The 22,094-nt window shown below is 43.4% G+C and overlaps 1 protein-coding gene across 1 annotated transcript in view; it reads left to right on the top strand.

Moving 5' to 3' along the window:
• The first annotated feature begins 901 nt into the window (after positions 1–901).
• The window catches only part of SFRP1 (secreted frizzled related protein 1), an 82,329-nt gene continuing 61,136 nt past the window's right edge, over positions 902–22,094 (top strand). The window contains exons 1-2 of the mRNA XM_020969593.2: positions 902–1,814; positions 9,478–9,555. Of these exons, the coding sequence (XP_020825252.1) occupies positions 1,271–1,814; positions 9,478–9,555 (622 nt within the window). The 5' untranslated portion in view covers positions 902–1,270. The remainder of the gene's footprint in view (positions 1,815–9,477; positions 9,556–22,094) is intronic.

Here is a 22,094-nt window from a genome sequence, read left to right as displayed (position 1 = left end):
CACACACACACATGTATACATGATATTTGTATACATATATACTCTTCACCTTGGTTAATGATTCCACCAATGTTAATGTTTCAGGGCAGTGTGAAATGATAGGATCACGGATCCAGAACTCCTTTCTCAAGTGTGAACACAAAAGCAGTATTTCACAGAGTACTGAATTTCCCCAGGGAATCTTCAGTATTGGTTGAGAGCAACTTTCCCCAATACTGTGTGAAAGGTGGTGCATTTCCAAAACAAGAAGCATGTCAGTCCCAACCCCCTTCACTTGGCCGGAAGGTGGCTTCAGAACCCCAAAGTTATTGCTGTTGAAGAGTTAAGAGAAATTTTCGGATTGTCCTGTTTGGAAAATTATCAGCCAGAATCATTTCTGAGATACTTGTCCACACATCTCCCACCACACCCCTGGTAGCTCTGAACTGGCCAGTCTTCCCAGGAACTACAGAGATCAAAATCTAAGAACTGACCTACCAGCCTGGTGCTCCGAGGTTAGTGGTTTAGAAATGGAAAAGAAAGAAGAGAAAATTGCCCAAATCTCAGATGCCTGTTAGGATCCTAGGATCATAGATTTAAAGTTGGAAGGGACTTTAAAGATTTGTCAGTCATTAAAGTGCCCTGATTTTCTGCAAAGGCTCAATTATAGCGATAGACATTGCTCTTCTTTCTGTCTCTGTTTCTCTCTGTGTCCGTCTGTCTGTCTCTTGTGTCTGTTTGTCTGTCTGTCTCTCTGTTTTGTTTTAAGGGGTGTTGACCTGTATTTAGCTTTACCAAACTGAGTCCTCTTGCAAGTGAAACGATTGGTTAATTGAGGCTGTGACTGACATGGGGAAAAGAGTGCAGAAAGGCGCAGCTCCGAGCTGATTGGCTGAGGGGATAGACTCAGAGGATTCTAACAAGAGCACGGGGCACACTCTCCAGCCTGCAGCCTCCGGGAGTCGGTGCTGTTCACCCCGCGGGCCAGGGAAGGAAGGAGGGAAAGACGGACAGACCGGGCTGTATTTGCTCCGCTCCCTTTCCCTCCCTTCCCTACCCATTGCCCACCACCCACCACTCACCACCCACTCACCCCTAGCAGGAAGAGTGCAAGGTTTCCTGGATTGTGCAGGAGTGTGCATGCAGTAACTGTGCGGGTGGGGGCTAGGGGTGGAGGAGCCTTCTTTTGTCCCCGAGGATTACTGGCAGGAGCCTCCAAACTTTCTGCACTGTGAGACCTCTCTGAGGCCAGAGAGAACAGCCACAAAGTTGATCTGACTCTGGGCCGAGGATGGGTAGGGCGCACTACTCCCAGGGCCTCTGCTGGCCCCCTGTAGGGGTACTAGTAGCCTTTGCTGCTGGGCTCTGGGCTGGTGGCATGGCCAGCGAGTATGACTATGTGAGCTTCCAGTCGGACATCGGCTCCTACCAGAGCGGGCGGTTCTACACCAAGCCCCCTCAGTGTGTGGATATCCCAGTAGACCTGCGACTGTGCCACAATGTTGGTTACAAGAAGATGGTATTGCCCAACCTGCTGGAGCATGAGACGATGGCCGAGGTAAAGCAGCAGGCGAGCAGCTGGGTGCCCCTGCTCAACAAAAATTGTCACATCGGCACCCAGGTCTTCCTCTGCTCCCTCTTTGCTCCCGTCTGTCTGGACCGGCCCATTTATCCATGCCGCTGGCTCTGCGAGGCTGTGCGGGACTCCTGCGAGCCCGTCATGCAGTTCTTTGGCTTCTACTGGCCAGAGATGCTCAAGTGTGACAAGTTCCCAGAGGGAGACGTCTGCATTGCTATGACCCCTCCAAACGCCACGGAGGCCTCCAAGCCTCAAGGTAAGGAGAAAAGTCCTCCTTCCTTCCCGTCCTTAGACGTATTTCATCTTCTGATTCACTTTGGGGTTGGTGGTGGGGAAGGGGCAGGAGGCGATAAAGTTGGATCCCTATAAGAAGGTGGCATCCCTAAGCTCCATTCCCCTATCACTTTCTCCGGGACTGAAGCAGATCCACTTACCAAGAAGTTGCCCTGAAACTTTTTTGAATAACCACAAAAGCTTCTGCCGTCTCCTGAAGCTAGGTGTATGTCGAGTCTCTGCCTCGGCTCCCATATCCACACCTATTCCCTTTCACTGAGTTCTGAAAGCCCCTATGCCCATTTCTAGCTCAGTGTTTCTCTGAGACTGAGTCCTGCTCTTATCCCCACCTTCCACCCCAACAAAGCCGCTGACCTTTAAGTGAAAGGAGAGAAACTTCTTGCGCTATGCTTTGGGAGAGTTGGATGTTTCCGAGAACAGTTTTTTTTTTTTTTGTTAAAGAGAAGAGCTCCCAAATGAAAATGAAAAGTCAGTTGTGTGTGTGTGCGTGTGCCTGTGTGTGTGTGCACGCGCAAGCAAACAAGTTTTGGGAGAATGCTAAGAGCTATTTTGTTTATTTTCATAGGTACAGTGAGGCTTAAACACCATCTTTAGCGTCATTAAGCAAAATAGCCCCAGGATAGCAGTGGGGCTAGCAGTAAAAAAAAAAAAAAGTTTAGAAACTGCAGTGATTCCTCCCCCTCCCCCCTCTGTGAAGGGATCCCTCTCACTCTCATCTTTGGATTCCTCCACTTCCCCTCAGCGAACAGTTACACAAATCCCCGGGTAATTAGAAGGAGGAAAAATGTAATTAACTCATTGTCTATTGTCTCAATGGGGGTGAGCATTAGCTCTGCTAGCTCTGTATTTAAAATCCTCCCAGATGACCCGTCTATTCTCTCAGAAGCTTTTAGCAAGTGTTTCCTCTCAGACTTTAGAGACAATTCATGGTTGGGGGTATGGGTGTGGAGAGGGGAGATAGAGAAATAGAGCGAGACAGAATTTTCTACGTTCACAAAAATGGATTATAACACTTAGCAGACTGGCTAGCCTCAGATGTGTGTGTGTGTGTGTGTGTGTGTGTGTGTGTGTGTGTGTGTGTGTGTGTAGATGATGAGTGGTTAGGCTGGAGGGAGGTAATACCAGGCCACCTTGAAGTGTAGTGACTTTTACCTCCTCATCCCGTGTATATTCATAAAGAAATAGTCCGGGGGAAGGGGTGCACGCTCGGGGGTGTGGGGGTGTGGGGTTGTTACTTCATTTCAAAGATACATAAAGATGAAATACTCCCAGTTAGCTTGACTGTGTGTGTGTTGGGGGTGTTACTTAACTTCAAACACAGTTGATTTAATGGGATGTGGAATGGGGGGGGAGTATTTTGAGAGATGCGTGTCAGTCATTTGAGCCTAGGACTAGGGGTTCTGGGAAGTCCCGGCCACAATGAAATGAGTTGGGGGCAATACGGATTGACACTTCCCCTGTCTGCACAGGGTTAACCTTACGGGAAATTCGGCTGCTTTCGAGAGCCAGCCGAGCAATTACCTTGAGCAAACAAAGCACGTTGTGTTCTGCCCATGTGGAACGGTCCGTCGCCTGCAGCCTGGGCAGGCTTTTCCTTCTTGCCTTCCTTTCTCTGCTGGGGGGACGAGCCCAGCGTCTGCCCTGGCAACTACGCTTGCCGGCCCGCCTGCCGGCCCGGGTGTTACTGCATACAGTCCTCCTCCGATTACCATGTAATTGCAACTTTCGGGGACCGGAAGCGGACACGACCTGGATAGAAGAGTCTGGGCTTTGGAAGGGACAGCCTTGGAGAAAATAGCTATGAGGCTAACGATGGGGACAAGTGGATGGATGGACTGAGAGAATGCTCTGCTTCCCTCACCCCCATCCTTTTCCCCTCCAAGGGAGGGAGGTGGGGATAGAGGGGGAGAGACAGCGAGATAGATAGATAGATAGATAGATAGATAGATAGATAGATAGATATAGATAGATAGATAGATAGATAGAAAGAGAGAGAGAGACAGAGACAGAGAGACAGAGACAGAGAGACAGAGAGACAGAGAGAGACAGAGACAGAGATTCCGTGACTTCCAGGTGTTTTTTTTTCCCCCCAGCTCTTCTTTGGCAAAGTTTGACTTTTAAAACCTAAGGGGTTTCCCCCATTCTCTCCACCCTCACCTCTTTGCTCTTACCTAGGGGGCTCAGGTAGTCATTTCTCCCTGTTTAGCCTAGACTGAACAAAGGAAGAAGAAGCCTGTATATCCTACATCTGGGAAGCCAGAAAGGGCACTTGATGGCCACCCGTCGTTCCTGCTTTCCCTTGGTGGTCTTGACTTTCTCAACCCTCTTTTCAGCTGCTCAAAGATCCTTGGGTCTGACATCCAGAGGGCTGGCATTTCTGATTTTCTGAACGAAGTCAATGCTATAGAATGATAACAGTGCTGAGAGAGGGAGACCAAACAGTTGGCAATTTGGGAATATAAACTGGTAGTTTTGGATAAGAGCAACCATGGGTGCAGCTCTCATAAAATCTGTTTTAAACAGGGTTGATCTTTTGCATGCAGCAGAAACGGCATTAGCCATGGAACTGTTACTATGGTCAGTCATTCAATCAATAACATTTATTAAGTGATTTCTCTGTCCCAGGCACAGGGCTAAGTGCTAGAGATATAGAGAAAGGCAGAAGACAGCTCCTGCTCTCAAGGAGCTCACAGTATGATGGGGAAGCCTAGATGCAAATAACTGTGCAAATAAGCTATATATCGGATAAATTGCAAGTAATACACAGAGGGAAGGGAAGAGAATTAAGAGAGACTGGGAAAGATTTCCTGATGAAGATGTTAGCTGGGACTTGAAGCAAGCCAGGGAAACAAGGAAGCAGAAATGAGAATTCCTGACTTGGAGTCTTAAATATTGTCAGCCCTAAGTTTCACTATCCATCCAGATCTGTTGCTACACCAGATCTCTGTGCTTAGCATGTATGAGCATGTTCAAACACTTAAGGGCACACACATGCACATGAGTGTGCATACACATACATCTATGCATACCCTGGGCATTGGGGGTTAGGTTGATTAGCCTGACCCAGATTTTCCTTCAAATGAGCTTAGAACCACAGAACATTAGAACTAGAAGGGATCTTTGAGATGATGTCATCCAACCTCATTAATTTTTCAGGGGAGAACACTAAGGCTCAGAAAAAAGAATTAAGTGACTTGCCTAACGTCACACAGGTAGTATAACACAGTACTACTCAGATATTCAAAGGAAGGATTTGAACACAGCTCTTCAGACTTCAAATCAGATGTTTTTGCTGTTATTCTAAACTGCCTTTCTTGCAAATGTTAGTTCAAAAGCCACCTTTCCTCAAAGTGGATGCCAGGCCTCTGTGGGCTGTTATTGGACAGGCAATTGCATACTTTACAGAAGAGTGATTTCTCAAGTACTTCAATCCCATCAACAGTTAAAACCTCCAAAGCCACATGCTTTTTTTTTTGAAGTTTTACCAGACTCAAGTTTGAAAAAAAAAACAAACCCCAAAACTCTCATGCCCTTGTTTCATTTTCTTTTGTTTAGAAACTCTAGTACATATGAACTATCTAAGCTGATTTCCTTTTCTTCCACAGATTGCAGTTGCATGAGGGCCACCCTCTTCTCACAGTATTCTTGGGTTCTCTTTCCTTTGTGGTTCCCCAAGGAGGAGAGTGGATGTATGTGTGTGCTCTTTTCTTTCTTTCTTTTTTTTTTTGTGTGCTCTTTTCATCAAAGAAGGGAAACTTGCATGATTCCTTTCTTACTCTTGAGTCTTCCTTGTATGAGAAAATGAATTAATGAATTCTCTAAGATATGCCTCAGCTTTTACAACCCTGTCTTTTCACCAAATGAATGCTGTCAGAATTATCCATTTTAGAATTACTTTCTTTTCCTCTTGTATTTGTAGTTAAGAGGTGATAAACATCACCTGAATTTGGTCTACCTGACTTTTGTGTTGGTGTGTGTTCGTGAGACACACACACACACATAACACACATATACACATATAGATACAGAGAGAGAGAGAGAGAGAGAGAGAGAGAGAGAGAGAGAGAGAGAGAGAGAGAGAGAGAGAGAGAGAGAGAGAGAGAGATCAAGCAAGAGTCCTGGTATGTATGTGTTTTGATTCACTTAAAGAAGTCCTACCCCAGTGCTTGGGTTTTTTTTTTTTTGCGCTAGGCAGTGGGGCTAAGTGACATGCCCAGGGTCACATAGCTAGTAAGTGTCAAGTGTCTGGGGCCAGATTTGAACTCAGGTCTTCCTGATCCCAAGGCCAGTATTCTATCCACTGTGCCACCTAGCTGCCCTTTGGCTTTTCCTTCATGCTTTACTGCTGCTGCTGCTGTTGCTATTCCCAAATCTTTCAGCATTTTCTTGCTTTTAAAACTTTAAAAAACCAAATGATTATTACACACTTTCAAATTGGGAATTGGTTCCACTTTTCATATGGTTGACCTGTTTAATTCCTCCTACTTCTGCAGTCTGTAGGGCCCCCAAGTACCTATCAGGGGAATCTCAGATTAATATTGCATTACACATTCCTTCTTCTCCCCTTGGAATAAAGCTGCTCCAGAACTGCCCATAAGGAAATAGTCATGATGGAGGAAAGCAATTTGGGAACACATAGAGGCCATTGCTTCCATACTTGCAATCATCAGAAGTAGTAAACTGACCTCCCAAGGCAAAACTTAGGAGCAAGGAAACTGCCATTGCCCTGATTTCCAAGAGTCAGTTTTAGGGATGGAGAGCTCTGGACAGAGCAGGGGCACAGAGTCTGTACATAGGGGAAGACAAATGTGGGGGACTAGATTCCATGCCTCAAACATCCTGACTTCTCTGCTGCTGTCTGTCAAGATGCTATTCTTGTAACTTTACACTAAGGAAGGTTTCTAGTTTTTTTTTTTAACCTAAACAGGGAACAAACTTAAAGTATTCCGCCCTTGCAGGACCTCATTGTTACTTGGGAGAAGGCAACCATTTTTTTTTTTTTAGCAGTGAAGGAATATTTTGGCACTGCTTCCTGATTCTGTGCTACCCCCATCTTTCCTCAGTCATCCCTCCCTCCCTTAATATACAGAGATTATGGCTGGAGCATCATATTCTAAGCCTTGTTCATGAGATCCTAGCATCAGCTCTCATCCCTCAAGTCTTGGGTGAAGAACACATAGACTATAGGCTAGCCTGACAGAATGCTGTCCATCTTTAGTTTGCAGGGTGAGTTCTGACTGCTTTGAGACTACTGAACATTTACCAGATTGCTATGCTCATTCTTAGAATGAGTGGACATGCATACCTGCCCCTTGGAGCAATTAAATGTGTGTGTGTGTGCGTGTATGTGTGTGTGTGTGTGTGTGTGTGTGTGTGTGTGTGTGTGTGTGTGTGTAGAATCCTTCTGTAAAGTATACAGTCTTATGGACTTTAACATAAAGTGCCTCCAGACTGTGTTGGAGCACTGCTTGGAACGAGGAAGAGATTACATGCTACCATGCACCGTATTGTCTCCCGATTGCTGACACAGCTTTAATCCTCCCCTGGCTGTGGAGTGTAGGTGCTCTGAGTACAACATTAATGTGTCAGGAGATTTTATTCATCATTTCCCCCATTCCTTCTCCTTCCCTCTCACCCTGGGAAGAAATGGTGTGTGTGTGTGTGTGTGTGTGTGTGTGTGTGTGTGTGTGTGTGTGTGTGTTTGGGTTTGGTTGGGGGGGCAGGAAGCTACATTCTTCTCACTATCTGTGTCCCATGCTGAGGAGCTCCTTTGATCTGTTTGATGAGGGAGGAGAAGCTGTAGGCCACTTTCTTAAGGGGGGATGGGAGGAAGAGAAAGAAGGTTGGGGACATGTTTCTGAGCAGAGGACACCTCCACCTGGACCTGGCACTGGCTCCTTCCTGAGTAGTTTGGGGTCTGTCGTCCTTAAGGTGAGATCTCAACAAATTCATAGGGCTTAGTGCTAGAAGGGACCTTAGCTATTCTCCAGACCAAACAGGATTTGAAACCAGGCCTTATCTGGTGCTCTTTTCACTGCACCAATCTGCCTCTCCCTCCCAGGGCCATGGCTTTTTTCTAGGGCAGGAGCAGGCTTCAGGAACTGCTCACGGGAGCCTGAGTCTACCAAGCCCCACGCTGTTGATATACAGTGTCCCATTTCTAAACACAACTGTTTCTCGGGCAGGAAACTGTCTACCCTCCTTTGCCCTATGACAACTAAACTAGGCATTCATTCATTCATTCATTCAAGACCTATTGGGTTTCTTCTTTTTCTTGAGTAGTGGGGACAGAGATCAGGGAAGACTTCATGGAGAAGGTATCACTTAGTTAGGCCTTGAAGGGAGACTAAGATTTTGAAAAGCAGAGATGAAGAGGGAATGCATTCCGGTCATGAGAGACAACTTGAATGCCTGAGGTGGGAGATGGAAGGAGAGTTAGAGGAGCAGTTCAGTGCTAGCTGCTTGTAGTCCAGTGGTTTCAGGTCAGAGAAGGAGCCATTCTGCACCAGTCCTCAGAAGTTCCTTCTAATGGTCATTGGCCCCTCCTCCTGTACTCCTCACCTTTCAAAGCCTTTTACAGGCATTCACTAATTAAAGTCCACTGAAGCACCTCTCCCCACCAATTTCTGCCTTTCCATTTGGCAGCTTTTTCTGATGACCCCTCCCCACTCTAACTCCCCTTCCTCACTTCCAACAAATTCTGCCCTTTGCAGAGTGATGCTGGGTGAGGGTGGCAGTGTCCTCGGGGTGGAGTTTATGAATAAACTTAGAATGCATTTCAGATTCAGTGTATCTTAAAGAATGAGTTCTTGGCCAAATATATTGGCAAGGTTGTGTTGGAGAAAGGGAAGAGTAAAGGGAAGAAATAGAGGGTCTGCTTTTCACTATTGATTATAGTAGTAAACAATATGCAAGGAAGAAAGGAGAAAAACCCATAAAATAGCATAAAACCCATCTTTAGGTGAGAAAACAATGCCTGAAATAATTGAAAATTCACCAGGAAGTGAGTGGTTTCAACCATTCCCTATATTCCATTCCCTTCTCTTTAGGCAACGTTGGTTTAATTAGAGCCAGAAGCAGTGCATATCTTGGACCTAGCAGGGGTGGGGAACCTATGGCCTCGGGGCCCCATGTGGCCTTCTAGATCCTGAAGTACGGCTCTCTGACTGAATCCAAACTTCACAGAACAAATCCTTTTAATAAAAGGATTTGTTCTGTAAAACTTGGATTCAGTCAAAGGGCCGAACCCAAGGATCTAGAAGGCCACATGTGGCCTCGAGGCCCCAGGTTCCCCACCTCTGCTATTTCTTCTTCACTCTGACCAGCAGAGATCAGGACACACTGAGATAATTCTCCCCTTCACAGGATTACAGTTTTAGAGATGGAAGAAGGGATGTTAGAGGTTACCTTGTACAAACTAATTTTGCAGATGAGGAAATTGAGGGCATGAGTAACATAGAGTCAGGATTTGAATCCTGGTCCTTTGACACAGATTCGGCCTCCCTAGCCTTCCTAGCACGGCCCCAGTGATTGGATCCAACCAGGGGATGCCTTCCTTCTCTGCCCCCTCTTCTCTATTTCCAAGTTGCTCATTATTTTTTCTCTTGTTCTTTTCCTTTTCCCAGGCACAGCTGTATGTCCACCTTGTGATAATGAGATGAAATCAGAAGCCATCATAGAGCATCTTTGTGCCAGTGAATTTGGTAAGCACATCTTTATGGACTCCACAGGTTTGGAAATCTCTTACATGTTCCCAACTGGGGGGCCAGCTTCCCCTGGTGCAGAATGTGCATACAGCTGTTAACAGCTTCCTTACTTCCCTTCTGGGGTGCCTAATTCCTCTAAGGAAAGAGGCAAACCAGGGGAGTTTCCCATCAGAAGATTCTTGTAAGAACATGGAACGTGTACTTTTCTGAAACAAGGAGTCTGTCCCCTCTGGGTTTCTGCAGGGAGCCAAATTGCTGCCTCAAGATCTGCCCCTAGGTGTCAGTGTTACTCCATAAAAGTGTGAGAATGTTTGGTGGGAGGCTACCTCCCCAGGGATGGAGAGTGCATATGTGGATGAAGGGTGCCCATCCCTCTCTGAATCAGGGTAGCCCAGCCCATGGAAGCCCTGCATCATAGTGGGCTAACATTTTCTTTTTTTTCCTCCGCAGCTCTAGCATAAAAGGAACTTAGTCTCAAGAAGAAGGGATGGGGAGGACCCTGCTAAATGTCTGAGTTATGCAGCTTACTTTGTGGGAAGGCTTCCTTGCAGGTTTATCCAAAGGCTAGGAGAGGGGCCCTCCCTTCCAGTGAAGTAATTCTTTATATCTTCTACACCTTCCCATGACTTTCTGGGAAGTTATATCTACTGGGTCAATCCTGCTCTCTGCGGTGTTCATCCCCAAAGCTAATGCAAATCTTCTGCCTGTGTGGGGGTGAATCCTTTTCTGGTGGGTATGGGAGACCAAAGCATTCTCCTCTGTCACCTTGTGTCTCTTGCTCAGACTGCTAGGTTGAGGGGTAGGAGGCTTGTGCTGATTTGATGCGTGGCTCTTCATGTCCCTCTGCCCACAGAGAATAGAAGAGCTCTTCACCCTTTCCATGATGGGCATAGGGATTTGGAGAAGACAAAATGTCATAAAGATATGCTCTTAGAGCACCCAGCGACCTTGGAGATCCAGTGTAATCCTCACATTTTATAGTGGAGGAAACTGAGACCCAGAGAATGGAATTGACTTGTCAGAGGCTTTCCAGTGAGTTTCTTCAGATTCAGGATTCAGGTTTCCTGACTCTTGGTTTTAGTATTCATGTTACTGTGTTGTGCAGCCAAGCTGATTTCTCCACCTCCTCTGGGAGACATTGGATATTGGGGCTTATATTCAGGGCAATGTGCCTTTTTTCCCCTTTTTTTTTGGTGAGGCAATTGGAATTAAGTGACTTGCCCAGGTCACACAGCCAGTAAGTGTCAAGTGTCTGAGGCTGGATTTGAACTCATGTCCTCTTGACTCTAGGGCTGGGGCTTTATCCACTGCACCACCTAGCAGCCCCCAGGGTGATATACTTTTAACTGCCAAGATCCTGCTCCTCTCTATCTCTTTGATTGAAGGAACTACCAAAATGTGATTTTGACATTTCTGATATTGTCATCCTTGGATTCATTCCTCATATGGCCCAGAAGAGTGATTCCCTGAAAAACCCCTTCCTGACCCCCACATATATGCTTTGTGAGAGAGAACTAAGTTCTCTATGATCCACAATGCTTTAGGCCTCTGAGTTTGAATCTCACGGGCTTTTTTTGGTTTGGTTTTATTTTACTGGGTCTTCCTATCTTGTCCTGGCTCTAAGTGAAAGGGGGCAGTCCTGGGCCTGATGTTACTACTGATTGTCCCAGAAGCTTTGACCAGTTCCCTTTCAGACCTGGGTTAGTTTGACCCTCCTTAGGTAACCTAGTGCACCATGTCCCCTTCCTGCAAGTTCACCATACTGATGCCATCCATACTGATGCCTGGGAGCTCTCCATAGTGACTTAGTGTAGACACATGATTTTAGCCCTCATGCAGCTCAGAACTTTTGAGCTCAAGAGATCATGCCAGTTTCAGCTTTCCCCTCTAACAAAAAGTAGAGGTATGTGCCACCATGGATGGACCACTCAGGGCTTTTAACTGGGAACAAACAAGGATAGGGTATACATATCTTCCTCATTCGGGTCCATTCAGATCTCCCCACTATCTGTTTCTACAACTACAAGCTGAGGAAGGGAAATAGCATTATAACTAGGTGTCAGCAGTCACCAAAGCAATGGGATTGAGTGAAATAAGAGGAAAAAAAAAAGCTCAGTCCCTTTTCTAAGGGAGGAATTGTGGCTCCTTGAAAATGACCAGATTTACTTGAACTTTATCCATTTGATTAAATTTCTCTTTCTGTGCTCTTGTTTTTGCTAGAAATGAGCATTTCCCAGAGGTTTCCTTGGACAAAGTCCATTATTTAGTTCTCTTTTCTTGGAGACTTGGCCTTCTTTCCTACAGCTATTTCAAATCCCATCAAATCTCGCAAGATGACTTTGCATGCCATTTTGCACGCGTGAATTAGATATGCAAAGTCCTAGTACCTTTTGCTATGACTTGTGTCAACAGACAAGCTCAGGGTGGAAACTGTTGGGGGCAGTGTGGAGTAGCGGATAGAGTGCTGGACTTGGAGTCAGTAAGACTAAGTAGGGTTCCATCTTGCCCAAGATACTGTAAGCTTTGTGAGCTCGGACAAAGTACTTAACCTCTCTGGGCTTCAGTTTCCTCATCTGTAGTTGACTAATAAGGTCAAGAAGTCAATAAGCAGTTATTAAGAGGTCACTATGTACCAGGCACTGGGCTTTATGTTGATGATACCATGAAAGGCAAAAACCAGTTTCTGCCCTCAAAGAACTCACAGTCTAATGGGGAAGACAATATGTAAGCAACTACATCCATGCAAGATATATGCAAGCTAAGTTGAAGATAATCAGTAGAGAGAAGGCTCTAGATTTGAGGAAGATTGGGAAAAGGCCTCTTGAACTAATATTTGAAGGAAGCCAGAAAATCCAGAAAGTGGAAGTCAGGAGGGACAACATTCCAGGCATGGGGGGAAACCAGTGAAAAGGCCCGGAGCCAAGACATAGAACATCTAGAATAATGAATACCAAGGAGGCTTGGATCATGAAGTGAATGGGAGAAGACTAACGCATAAGAAGACTGGAAAGGTAGAAAGAGGCCAAGTTGTGAAGGGCTTTAAAAGCCAAACACAGGATTTTATATTTGTTCCGGGAGTTCCAATCTATCTCTAAATCCGTGATCTTTTGTTATATTTTTAGGTGCTACAAAAGATTGGCAATTAAATTCAACACATTCATGTAGTGCCTATTGTTTGCAAGACACTGTGTATTAAGTGCAAAGGGACGCAATGAAAAAAATGAAGTGGTCCCTGTCCTCAAGAAGCTTACATTCTACTGGGGATAAGGCATGTACACAAATAAATGAGGTAGAAAGGAAATCATTGGAGGATGAAGAGCTAATAACTTGGGCAGGGGGGGGTGGATGGGAGAGGATCATGATGAAGGTGTCACTGTGTCACTTGTCACAGTGTCACATGAAGGAAGACAAAAAATTTGGAGATAGAGAGGAGGAGGTACTATATCCCAGGCATGGGAATAGGCATGGTTTATGTGGTAAATGCCCAGAGGTGTGTGATGGAAGGTTGGGTTTAAGGAGTAACTAGTAGTTTAGTTTTTCTGCAACATAGTTTGGAAAATAAGGGTGGAAAAGTCGGCAAACCCTGCAGGGTCTCTGATAAAGCAGCCACAGAATATGTCATATAGAAGGAAATGATGAGTCCCCCTAGACCTTATGCAGAATAAATTCTCAATAACACAAATGCACGTGAGGCTTCTTTCCAAAGACGAATTGTTTTTCTTATAAGAAACAAGAATGTTCCATAAAACCTTTCTGCCTAAGAATTCCCAACTGGATGCCTGATACAGCACAGCCGTCAGGATGAAGAATAGCATTCAGCACAGTCTATGTGAAGAGAAAAAAGAAGAGAGAAACTGGGAAATGGCTGGAAGTTTGAAATCTTTAAAAGACCATCTTAGCAGATAATAGTTGATTGCAACTGCTCTTTGCATTGACGACTTTGGCAGTCTTTTGGCAAGAGTATGATGATAATAGATCATTCTCACCTGGGTAAGAGGGCCATCTAAGGCACAAAAAAAGTAGAAAAGTCCAGCTCTTAAGGAACAATTAGGAATTCTCTGTGCAGCGAGCAGCAGGCAATTTGCCACATTAGGAAGAACAGTCATTATAAGCCACATAGAACTACTTATCTCAGTTGTAATAAGCAGCGAAATAAAAGGAATTATTCCAGTGACTCAGACAGTGCTATCTTTGTATTTATTCTATAGGCAACTATAGAATAACTCAGTGTCTACTAACTTCAAATTGGTTCTCTGGTAGAGAAAAAGGTGAAAGAGCTTGAGGAAACTCTCTCTGTTCTTTGGCTATCAAGGGAGACTGAAGTCTTCCATGATAGGGTGGAAGAAATGATTCAGGTGGGAAACAAAGAAAAAAAACCACACACACAGAGGAGGCCAAATGGAATTCAAATATGTGTCAGGAGGTGAGAGGAAAGATACATGTGACACAAAGAAAGAAGGAAAGAAGAAAATCTTTTGAACCTAATGAGTATTACCCATTTTTGGTGATTCATGTGGAAATAATGATATGTATAGGAAGAACCTGGAACGAATCTTTAGGATTTATGAAGCCTTGGATGGAAAATTGAAAGAGCTAGGAGAATGGGTGATTACATTACTACTTTCCTTCAAAGGTAGTGATTTTATAATAGAAAGGAGAATATGAGAAGCAATCAGTTGGCTAGGAGGATGGTATGGGAGAGGGGAATTTGGCTTTCTGAACCTTGGCTTAAGATGTAGGAATCATGGACCTTTTGCCAGGGATGGAGTGTACCTAAGGAGGGCCAAGAAATGTATTTCTACCCCGGGACTTGCTGATCTGCTAAATGGATTTTTTTTTCCTTTGGCAAGGCAATTGGGGTTAAGTGACTTTCCCAGAGTCATACGGTTAGTATTATGTATCTGAGGCTGGAATTGAACTCGGGTCCTCCTGACTCCAGGACCAGTATGCTACCTAGCTGCCCCTTGCTAAATGGATTTTTAAACTGAGCATTGAGAACAGAAGAGAAAACTTCTCAGCTACAATTCTTAAATCATATACTGGAGAAAATAGTAGGTTTTTCTGGGGAAAGAAGAGTAACCATGGAAGTGTCTAGTAATTCATAGGAGATGATAACATGGAAGAGGAGAAGAAATGATACTCATGGTCTTAGATGTCTGTAAACTAATAGACAGAATATGTATAATAAACCAAGTTATTACCAGACTTAGTAGGATGTTATTTATGACTTTAATATGACAGTGGAAGGGACCACCATACTCAACAGGAATAGTTATTTAGAAGGAATGTCGAGGGTAGCAATACATAACAAGAAGAACATGAAGCAGCTAGGTAGCACAGTGGATAGTGCTGGATCTGGAGTCAGGAAGACCAGAGTTCAAATCCCACCCCAGACTCACTGGCTGTGTGGCCCTGGGCAAGTCACTTAACCTCTGTCTGCCTCAGTTTTCCCATCTATAAAATGGAGATAATAATAGCACCTAATTCCCATGGTTGTTGTGAGGATCAAATGAGCACTTTATGAATTCTATGAAGAAGATGGTGATGATACACAGCTTTGCGGAGATCTATAAACTTGGAGGAAGAAGTATGGTAGAGGATATTTGCCTGAGGACTAAGGAGGGAGAAAAGGAAGTCACATCATGGTAGGATCCAAGACCACTTGGCCACAAAGAAGGAATTAAATTATTAATTTATAATACAAATCACAAAGCTAGTGTGGAAACAGAATATAGATGTGAAGAAGCACAGTTAGACAGATCTCTAACTGTTTGGCTGATCAGAACCAGAACATCCTCCAATGAACTGATATTGCCTAATAAAGGCATCGATGGCACACTTAGTAAGTTTACAAATGACATGAAACTTTGTTAATTCAAAAATATATCTAGAGGCTAAAATTATGGTCCAAATCTAACAAGGTGAAATTTATTAGGGACAAATGTAAAGTTCTATACTTGGGTTTAAGAAATCAATTAATTGCACAAGTGCAGAATGGGAGAACATGATTAGATAAGAGTCCATATGGAAAAAAAAAACACCTGGGAGTTTTAGGGGACTGCAGGCTCAACATAAGTTGACAGTTTGTGTTATAACACCTCAATATAGCGATGTGATCTTGCATTAATAGGCTTAGTGCACAGAACAAAGGGCCAGACTGCACCTGGAGTTTTGTATCTTATATCTTGTTCTGAGCACCTCACTTTAAATGGATTATTATAAAACCAGACAAGGTTGGGAGGAAGACAACCAGAATGGGGAGGGGAATTGAAATTACTTGAAAATTCATTGAAGGAATTGATGACAGTTAGTCCAGAGTAGAGAAGGCTTAGAGAAGGACATGATTGCTGTCTTCAAATATCTGAGTTAACATATGGAAGAAGGCTCAAATGTGTTTACTATGTCTCTGAGGACAATAGTTAAAAGTTACAGGAAGGCATATTTTGTCTCAATTACAAGAAACATTTTATAGTTTCCAATAAGAGCTATCCTGAAATGAATGGGTAATGAATTTTCTGTCGTCAGAGGTGTTCAAAGAGAAGCTAAATGATTTTTCAGGAATATTGGAGAGGATATTTCTGGCAAATCTTTAACAATCAGCTCTCTGAAAAATATATGGACACACTTTTAAGTTTAATATGCCTTATTAACATTTCCCCCATCATTTTCTTATGTTTAGACAATCAACAAAACAATAAGTCAAGCACTAATTCATAGTATTTGCCAGTTTCTGAGGGGGAAATGCTTTCACTAGAAATTCTTTCCTTTTCTTTATTTCTTTCTTTGTTTCCTTGTTTCTTTGTTTTTCTTTCTTTCTTTGTTCCTTCCTTTCTTGTTTCCTTCTTTCTTTCCTCCCTTCTTTCCTTCCTCTTTCTTTTATCTCACTGTTTACTCTTTCTCCCTCCCTTTTCCTTCTCCTACCTTCCTCTCTCCCCATCTCTTTCTTCCAAATTTATTATCTATTATGTGTGAAACTTTCTTATCTTACTGAAAACCAACTTAATTTTCCTATCAACCTTCTGTAAAATCAACTAAATTTTTATAATTCTCACTTCTTGCTTATTGTCTGGCCCTCCTAAATCCCTCTGAATTTCATTAGTATCATTAACCCCTTTAATAATCCTTTAATATCATTAACCACTTTAATATCCCAATAATATCACTAGCCCCTTTTTAGTTTCCTAACCTGGGAGATTGGAGCCAAAGGGATTCAGGCACATGATTGATATTAATGATATTCTTTCACTGCTGCCCTTTTCCTGCTTACTCTGCAAAGCCTTGCTATATCTGTGTCTCTGTTTTGTTCAGAACCCACCTACATGGAATTCTGGCTTTAGTTATCTCCCCTGAGTCCATGTCCCATCACAGATTTTGGAACCCTTGGGAATTTGTGGCAAGTAGACAAGTTGGATATATCCTAGGGAAATACTGGAATAGAACTGAGTCTTTGGGAAGGGTTTGAATACTGTCATATATCCTAATAAACTTACCAGGGGTGTGTGTGCTCCTTACCTGATTCAAACTATATAATGAGTTTGAGGGTACTCTGAAACTGAATATCTGTACCACACCAATATTGATGACTCAGGCAGAAAACTATTATACCTTTGCTCTTTTTGCCAGGAGGAGATACATTGTTGTTGTTAAGTTATTTCAGAAATGTTTGACTCTTTGTGACCCCATCTGGGGTTTTCTTGGCAAAGATACTCGAATGGCTTGGTATTTCCATTTTAGAGGTGCAAAAACTGAGACAATTGAGAGTGACTTGCCCAAGACCACACAGCTAGTAAATGTCTGAGACCAGACTCAGGTCTTCCTGACTCCACACCTGGTGCTCTATCCACTGTACCACCTAGCCGCCTCACCAGAAGTTCTCATTTGAGAAACAGTCAAATTTTCTTAATCTGGGTCATTGGTGGTTTGGATCTTTGGCTTAGGGCCAAAGAAAGTTTTCTTTTCTGGTTCATGGAATCATGGAAAGCAGAAATTGGAATGGATGTTTAGCCCCTTCAGATGTGGGTGGAAAGATGCATGCAGTAAGTTCCACTTACTATAAGAAGCCTTTTCTAGCTTTCATTGATCTTGGGGCCTTCCCTCTGAGACTCCCTCCAATTTATATTTATATCTTATTTGTGCATAGTTGTTTGCATGTTGTCTGCCCAATTTGGTGGAGCTTCTTGAAAGCAGGCACTTGGTTTTGTTTTTGTTTTTGTTGTTGTTTGTTTATTTGTTTTTTGCTTTTCTTTGTATCCTCATCACTTAGCATAGTGCCTGGCACATAGTAGGTGCTTAATAAATGCTGGTTGACTGAAGCTATAGATGGCACCTGTTCCTGACTTTTGATAGTTTCTGGGCACATAGTAGGCACTTGATAAATGCTTATTGACTGACTATAATACTCCAGTTTCTTTTTCATATCATCATGAAACAGCAGGCCTTCATGGAATCATTGACTCAGTCCCAAAACTTGGAGCTGGAAGAGAATCTAGATATCACCTGATCTAATTTTGCAATGGAGAAAACTGAGACCCAGAGAGGGAAAGTAATCTCCATACATTTCTGGACCTAGTAAGTAGCTTCATCTTGACCTCCCATGTGGGCCAAGTTATGCCCTTCCAAAAGGGTCCCCAAATTTGGTCAAATAGCTCTCACTTAGATCTCATATACCAGCACCATCATGGTTCTGTTAGCTACACAGCCACCTATGTCAGTAGGATTTGATTGGAGGGAGGGAAAACTAATCGAAGTGCACACATAGCAAGTAAGAAAAAATGTAGTAGGATTTCTTTTTTTTCATCAGCTCAAACGCAGCAGTAAATGGGCCTGACAATCCCAGAGGGGAAAGAGGATGTATGTTTCCTGGAAGGCTCTCCACAAAAACCTAGGTCCAAAGGTGGACATTCCATCAGGGTTAGCATGCTACCTCCCTTTCTGCCAAAGCTTCCTCAGACCCGACAGCCTCCAGGGCACTCAGGCATTCCCAGCCCCCCATTAACTTCTCTTCTGGTAATGAATTCTCAACTCTCTTGCAGGTCTGTATGGTCACAATCTCCCTCCCACCACTGCTCCCTCCCCTTTCTCCCCTAGTTCCAAGCACATTTCTTTTCTCCCAATAGGGAAAAAGAGCAGCAGGAACACCTGTGTGTTGCTGCTTAGGAATGCGGCTGGATTGGCCTGGATCAAGTAGCAGATGTTGGAAGCCAAAAGTTTGATGGTGCACAAGCTCTGAATTCAACATGGCAGCTAGCCTGCTTGCCAGGCTCAGTCTGGGATGCTCTGGACTGAGTTTATTGGGTTTTTTTTTTCAGTGCTTTTCTTTTTCAGGTGAGGAAACGTTGCCCAGACTGGAATCTCCTTTGCTCTTTTTGCTCTTTGCTATGGGATTTATGGCTTCCTACCTTGTAGGAGAGCTGAGACAGAGCTCAGTGCCTAGCAGTCATCTTTCTTACTGGCTTGTTTGTTCCTTCTAGGTGATATGATGTCACTTGTGGTTCCAATGAGATTAGGGTTTCTCTGCCCCAGGCTGCAGATTCATGCCTCTTTTCTACTTGGTATCTCTAAATTCCCTTAAGCTCCTCTAGCATAATCAGACTTGGCAATGCATCTTTTCCAAAATGTTTGACAGTTATCTCCTGTATTGAATTGTCTATTTTTTTTGTTTTTGCTTCTGAGAGATTTCACATGGCAACTTCTGTCTGGCTCTTTCTATGGATGAAGACTTTCTTTACTCTCAGAAACTTTCTTGTCCCGGAGCAGAAAAGTTTTTCTAAGTTGTCCATACCTTTGTTTATACTCTGACACAATCTTTTTTATTTTTTATTTTTTTAGGGAATTGGGGTTAAGTGACTTGCCCAGGGTCACATAGCTAGTGTCAAGTGTTTGGTCTGAGGCTGGATATGAACTGAGGTCCTCCTGACTTCAGGGCCGGTGCTCTATCCACTGCACCACCTAGCTGCCCCTGGCACAATCTTTCGGTACAATTCAACAGACACTTATTAAGTGCCTGGTGTTTACCAAGTATTTGTCAAGATGCTGTATAATGTTTTGTAATGTTTTAGGGTCCCCAAAACCCTTTCCTTGCAACCACCAGCACGTGCTACCATGCCTGCCATAGCAGGTGCTTAATAAATGCTTTTTTACTGACTGGTACTCTGTGGAGGAGGAAGTTATGCCAACCTCATTTTACAGATAAGGATAAACTAAGTCTCAAGAGAGGTCAAAAGAACTTCTCTGTGATCTCAGAACTAGCAAGTGGAGGCACTAGTGTTTGACTTATGGTCCACTGAATCTGAGTCTGGCTCTCTCGACATTGTGTCAGACTCTATTTTAATGTCTTTTTTCCAAGGTGACTTGGTTGCTTTGCCACCGAATAGTTCAATATTCAGTCTGAGGATGGTCTGCCTATCTGAGTTGAGGAACTGAATTCTTAAGATGCCCTTCCCTTTGTCAGACACTGGAAAATTTTAATCCTAGAGATGAGGCTACTCCTATCAGCTAGCTCAATAATTGCAGGTTATTTAATTAATTGCTGAATTAATTAGTTAATTGTTATAAAATAGAGGCTACATCTTGCACTGGTCTGTGCCATGGCCATAGGAGGTAATTAGTATTGATGGAAACAAATTAAAAGATTGGGAATGATGGAGTTGGGAGGGGAAGTTGAACTTAGTTTCCACCAAGGAAAGGGCTCATACCCAAATTAATATGCTGCATTTGTTTTAAAGAACAAGGAAAGCTATGAGCTTGTGCTTAGGGGTTGACTTTGTGTAGATTTGTATGTAAGGAAAAAAAGGCTATAATCTAGAAATCTATATCAGTCAAAGTCAAATTAAATAGACATGGGAGAAAGAGCTATTACCCTGGAGTGGAGTTGGCAGCCTGAAAACAACTGGTTTTTATTGTTATTGAAGATCTCTAAAATACATATCACATCCTCAGGTATTTCAGTGTTTGGAAGGAGTTGTTATGGCATTTTGTTTGTGGGAGAGCATAGGACTATTTATTTAGTAAGAGAAATTGACGTTTGAGCCACATACTTGTAGTTAATGTCCTACCCTAAATATTCTTCCCGTGTCTTGGGTTGAGTTTTACAAGTACAAAAATGTAAAGCCAAACCAGAAATATTCACACCCTGGAACGGTTTTTTGAAATAAACCATCTCCCCTTCCCATCCTATTTACCCCACTCCCACCTCCTTCACTGGTCCCAACCTTATGATTGTTACAGATTGCAGAATTCCTGAGAAGAAACTGGAACCTGTGTTCTTGGCTATAGACGCTCAGTAAGGCCTTAGGCACGTTGGACTCTGGCCATAGGGTGGTCATGTTACAATCTGACCCTGTGTGTGGTGTCAATGAGCAAAGAATGGAGAGAACTGGTTTAGCCAAGATAAGAGGAAAGGCAACCTTGACTTTCTGAAGGGCCAAGTTCAACTTTTCTCCATTGATTTCTCTTTTGGCTATTCCTGTGGCACTAAGACACCTTGAAAAGGAGCTGTTTCTACTTAAAATCTATCTATGGGAGGGGTAAGAGTCTTAGAAAGATGGAAGAGACTCCAGAGGTCATCTAGTCCAACCCCAAATCTGAGAAAGAATCCCCATCGGAGAAAGAGACAGTGATAGAGAGACAGAGACACAGAGAAAGAGAGAGATATGAGAGAGAGAGAGAGAAACAGAGAGAGAAAGAAACAGAGACAGAGACAAAGAGTGACAGAGACACAGAGAGAGATATGAGAGAGAGAGAAAAACAGAGAGACAGACAGAGACAGAGACAGAGAGACAGAGAAACAGAGACACAGAGAGATAGAGAGACAGACAGAGACAGAGATAGAGGGACAAAAAGAGACAGAGACACAGAGACACACTGAGAGAGAGAGAGAGAGAGAGAGTCAGAGAGAGAGAGAGAGATATTTATTTTCAGCTGGAGCTATCTTTTGACCCAAGGATATAACATAATTCCATGTTTAATTTGTCCCATAACTGCCTCATTCACAATTTCAGTCTGGGCATAATTAGGTCTTCTTCTTTTTGTTAAGTCATTTCAGTCACGTCTGACTCTTCATGACCCCATTTAAGGTTTTCTTGGCAAAGATAATGGAGCAGTTTGTTATTTCCTTCTCCAGCTCATTTTTAGAGATGAGGAACTGAGGCAAACAGGGTTAAGTGACTTGTCTAGGGTCACACAGCTAATAAGTGTTTAAGATCAGATTTGAACTCATGAAGACGAGTCCTCCTGACCCCAGGCTTGGCACTCTATCTACTGTGCCACCTATTTGCTGAAAGGCCAGCATAGGGACTTTCTCATTGTGCATTTTTGGTTGGAACAGACCTGCTCAGATTTGTAGACAATTAGAGGTAGAATGGGTCTTAGAGATCTTCCAGTCTAGGCCCTTCATTTTACATATTAAGAAAATGAGGCTTAGCAAAGAAGAAAGACTTGACCATAGTTATCTTCCTCTAGGCTTTGGGTTGCACGTGGGCCAATTTGTCACTTACTCTATTTTCACCATTTGACACGTGCATGAAATTTGCCTGAAG

Source organism: Phascolarctos cinereus, unplaced genomic scaffold (genome assembly GCF_003287225.1).
Source record: "Phascolarctos cinereus isolate Bilbo 61053 unplaced genomic scaffold, phaCin_HiC Scaffold_2;HRSCAF=192, whole genome shotgun sequence".
NCBI classification, from domain to species: Eukaryota; Metazoa; Chordata; class Mammalia; order Diprotodontia; family Phascolarctidae; genus Phascolarctos; species Phascolarctos cinereus.
This window is presented reverse-complemented; position numbering and strand designations above follow the sequence as displayed.